We start from the raw sequence: 4,938 nt of genomic DNA on the forward strand, positions 1-4,938 counted from the left end.
CATTAAGGTTCACTGTTTGTACTATTAAATTCTATGGATTTTAACAAATGCAAAGTGTCATGTATTCATTATTACAGTATCACATAGGACAATTTTACTGTCCTAAATGCTTCACTTATTCAGTTCTCTCCCTTCCCCAAGTCAATTTATTATTTTAAAGAGCTGTCTACCCTCTTAAACTGGGAATGCTTGCTCCAATGTAATAGCATAGGAACACCCACGATTTCCAGACTTTCATAAGTGCGGCACTGGTGATCATAAAGAAGATGAAGATATTTGGGGGGACTGCCACTCATGAGGATATGGAAGTATTTAAAGACAAACTTGTAGAGAAACTACAGAAGATTCACAGTTTGTTTAACTAGTTCATAAATTCTATGGTAGTGTAAACCATCTAGATTTTGGGTTTTTGCTGTAGTCTCACTGCCTGCAAATGTTTTACATTTAAGAGAGCAGGAGTCCTAGGCCACCAATATAAGGCAAATTGTAGGGGGGCAGGTGGGTCGGGGTCCTAGAGTCAGTTATTTCCAGATCACTAATGGAGAGAGAACCCAAAGAAAAAGAATGAGATTAGAAAATATCCACTCATTCAAAATAAACTTAAAATACACATTCCAAAGAAAACAAAATATAGACACATTGGTACCAGACTGGATTCAGAGACTCTTCTTGGAGACCCACTTCACAGATGCGCCCAAAGGGACTGGTTCCAGAATCAAAGAAAAAAATATCCTCCCATGAGCATTAAGAAAAAAAGAAGAGGAGAAACCGTCTTGGCTAGAGTAGAGCAGAGAAACACTGAAATAGAATTCAAAAGAAACTACATATGACTTGGACTCTGCTGGATTTTTGACGACGAGTATCTTCATCACTGGGAGCAGTGTGGCATTAAATACCGAAGAGGGTGACAAGAAGATTGGATATCATTTGGTGGCTGAGACTCTTCTTGGAAGCTCCTATAGCCTTCCAAAGAGAGCAAGGACTGAGCAGACCTCAGTTTCTCACTTTTCTTAGCTCCTGGGAAAACACTGACTGAAGAGTCTCTGCAGACAGACAGCATCATGCACAATGGACTTTGTGGCCTTCCTGCCTGAGCTCCAAGCAGAGGCCAGTTGCCCCGTCTGCCTGGATTACCTGACAGACCCAGTGACCATTGAGTATGGGCACAACTTCTGTCGCTCCTGCATCCACCAGCGTTGGGAAGATCTACAGGACATCTTCCCCTGTCCTGTCTGCCTCCACCACTGCCCTGACAGGGACTTCAGGAGGAACACCCAGCTATGTCACATGACTGATACTGTGAAGCAGATTCCCACCACAGGGAGCCAGAGGAAACTGCAGGAAGAAAAACCCCTGTGTGAGCAGCACAAAGAGGATCTGATCCTGTTCTGTGAGAAGGACCTGGAGCTGTTGTGTCCCCAGTGCAAGGTCGGGTCTGACCACCCAGATCGTCCCCTGAAACCAATTGCGGAAGCTGCAGCTAGTCACAGAAGAAAGCTCAAAAGCTACATTGAGCCCCTGATGATGGATGTTGAAGATGCTGAACTGGGTCATGAGAAGCAAGTTGCAATAGTTTTGAAAGCAAAGAGAAAGATAGAAAATTGGAAGAAAGAATTGCATGATGAATCTAAAGAACTTAAGTATTCCTTGGAAGTAGAGTACAATGAAATTAATGCCAGCCTACTTACAGAAGAGAAGGATATTAAAGAAACACTAACTGAAAATGGAAGGCAAATTTCAAACTATATGTTCACACTAAAAAATCTGTTAAATGAAAGAGCAAAGAAGTGTTTGCAGACAGACCTGGATTTACTCACAGGTATTGAAAGTACCCACAACAAGTATGAGAACCTAGAGACCCCAGCAGTCTTCTCCTATGAATTAAAGAGGGCGAGTTTCACCCTCCCCCCACATTATTTTGGCCTGCATAAAATGATGAGCACATTTCAGGTAGACGTGACACTGGATCCTGAAAACTGCCCATCCGAGTCTCATTATCCTAACAGATAGAAAAAGTGTGACATATAGGACAGCAGATGGTCTTCATGATCCCCAGGCACTTACTCCTTACCTAGCTGTCCTGAGTTCTGAGGGATTTGATTCTGGCAGGCATTTTTGGCAGGTAGAAATACGAGGATCAGGTGAGTGATTCCTAGGTGTGTGTAAAGAATCTTTCTCCCAAAACACTCTCATAGCACCATCTCCAAGCAATGGATGCCGGCAACATCAGCTTTGCACTATTACGTACAGCCCGTTGGGTATAGGGCTACTGCAGATTGGCCTTTTTCTGGACTATGAGTTGGGAGAGGTTTCATTTTATAATTTAAAAAATAGTTCAAATTTGTGTAGATTCACTGCTCAATTTACAGAAAAACAATTGTGCCTTCTGTTGTGTAAATTCTTCAAGATCTCTTCAAATCTGTATCATGAGAGATAAATGATGAACAAGTTGGAGAAAATTTTGTATGTGGTAAATTTAGGAAATGAAAGGGGTTATTACTTGTTAACCTGACAAGCTCAGGGAAGGCCTGCCTGGACACCTTGAAAACTCAAAGACCTACAGTAACCACAAAGAATGGTCTGAAATGAAAACTTTTAACTAAAACAGTTTATGATAGGTAGTCATATCCTAGGCAGGCATCTTCCCTGACAAAGATCAGTCTTTACCTTAACTGAGCCTGCCTATTGTCATTTTACATCTAAGACAACATATCTTTGGAATGTCTAAGTAATTTTTCTATTTCTGGACCCTTCAAAGCACAGACACCATTCTGCAGAGACCACAAATCCCCTCATTGTTATTGTGATCATTGTTGACTGTCACCTATCCTATACCCACCTATGTAAAAGATGTATGTGTCTATCATTTTACATTTCATTTTATCCTAGAGGTTTCCCCACTTTGCTTCTCCCACCTCCCTAATCTATCACCAGTGAATCTCACGTAACCCACTTGCATCTTCTCTTTGGATTGTAATGTATAAAATAATGTGCAAAACTGCCATTCTGTGGAGCATTATCTCGATTCATTGAGATTTTGCTTCCTGGCAATTTTCATTTTGGCTCAAATAAACTCACAAACATTCCTCACAAAAAAAATAAAGAAAGAAAAGAAAAAAGAAAACAAAATATAGGAAAATCAGACTATGAATTGTCTACAGATAGAAATAAAATAGCAGTACAATCTAAAATAGATACCATGTTTAGGGTCTTCAAAGAGATGTATGAAAAAAAAATCTATAAATAAGAACAAAATTATGAAACATAAAAAGAACAAGTGGATATTTTTTATTTAAAATTATTAAGTTAAAAATATGGTTGTTGATCTAATAAACCCAATAACAGGATATCTTGACTAGACATAATTAAAGGGAGAATTAGTGAACTGAAGAACATACTAAAATATTTTCTCTAAAATATACATAGAAAATTAGAGATATTTTAAGAAAGAGCTGTTGAAAGATGGATAAAATATTGAGAATCCTTTAGTTCCATTAAAAAAGGAGAAAATTAAGGTAAAAATGGAGAAGATTTATCTTTTTTTAATGGTTGAGAATTTCTCAGCAATAAAGAAAGACATCAGTCCCTAGATTATAAGTATACACCAATAATAAAGAAAATAAAAACAGTGAAACTGGAGAGTTCCCCCAAAATAAAGAAAAATATTCTAAGAATATAAATGTCAAAAGTGAACCTTTAAAATTTCTAGAAAAAGTATAGGTAAATGTCTTCTGACTTTGTGGTAAAATAAAATTTCTGAAAAAAATACCCTAAAAGCACCAACTTTAAAGAAAAGATTAATAGATTCAACAACATTAAGCAGTAAAATCTCAGACATCACACGCAGCGGAATTTTCACTGATATATCTCCTAGGGCAAAAGAAACAAAGGAAAAAATAAATAAATTGACTACATCAAACTAAAAAGCTTCTGCACAGCAAAAGAAACTACCATCAAAATGAAAAAGTAACCCACTATATGGAAGAACTTATTTGCCAATGATACATCTGATAAGGGGTTAATTTCCAAACTATGTAAAAAACTCATACAACTCAACAAAAGGAAGACAATCCAATTACAAAACAGGTAAAGGACCTAAATAGACACTTCTCGAAAAAGACCAGTAGACATGAAAAAATGCTCAAAGTCACTAATTATCAGACAAATGCAAATTAAAACCACAGTGAGATATTATCTCACACCTTCACAATGGCTATCATCAATAAATTAACAAACAGCAAGTGTTGGTGAAGATGTGGAGAAAAGGGAACCCTTGTGCTCTGTTGGTGGGAATGCAGATTGGTGCAGCCACTTTGGAAAACAATATGGAGTTTCCTCAAAAATTACAAATAGGCCCTGCCAGTTTGGCTCAGCAGTTAGAGCGTGAGCCTGTGGACCAGAGAGTCCTGGGTTCAGTTCCCGCTAAGGGCACGTACTTCAGTTGCAATTTGTCCCCTGCCCCAGTTGGGGTCACCTGGGTGGCAACCACTTGATGTGTCTCTCTCACATTGATGTTTCTCTCTCTCTCTTCCCCCTTTCTCCCTCCTGCTCTATCTGAAGATAATGCAAAATGTCCTTGGGTGAGGATTAAAAAAAAAAAACACAATACGAATAGAACTGCCATTTGACCCAGCGATCCTGCTTCTGGGAATATATCCTAAAAGCCCTGAAACACCAAACAGAAAGAATATATGCACCCCTATGTTTATAGCAGCACTATTTACAACAGCTAAGATTTAGAAAGAGCTGAAGTGTCTGTCAGTAGATAAGTGGATCAAAAAGCTGTGGTACATTTATACAATGGAATACTGTGCAGCTGTAAAAAGGAAGGATCTCTTACCCTTTGAGACAACATGGATAGACCTGGAGATTATTATACTAAGCGAAATAAGCCAGTTAGATAAAGACAAATATCATATGATCTCACTTGTGGAATCT

General features: G+C 38.4%; 1 protein-coding gene across 1 annotated transcript; it reads left to right on the forward strand.

The window, feature by feature from the left end:
- The first annotated feature begins 1,068 nt into the window (after nt 1-1,068).
- Nucleotides 1,069-2,437, forward strand: LOC118643800 (tripartite motif-containing protein 60-like). Its single transcript, XM_036282176.1, is given in 2 exon segments — nt 1,069-1,974; nt 1,976-2,437. Coding segments are annotated over 2 exon segments (1,368 nt in total).
- The last annotated feature ends 2,501 nt before the right edge of the window (nt 2,438-4,938 follow it).

This window comes from Molossus molossus, unplaced genomic scaffold (genome assembly GCF_014108415.1).
Source record: "Molossus molossus isolate mMolMol1 unplaced genomic scaffold, mMolMol1.p scaffold_m16_p_4, whole genome shotgun sequence".
Taxonomy (NCBI): domain Eukaryota; kingdom Metazoa; phylum Chordata; class Mammalia; order Chiroptera; family Molossidae; genus Molossus; species Molossus molossus.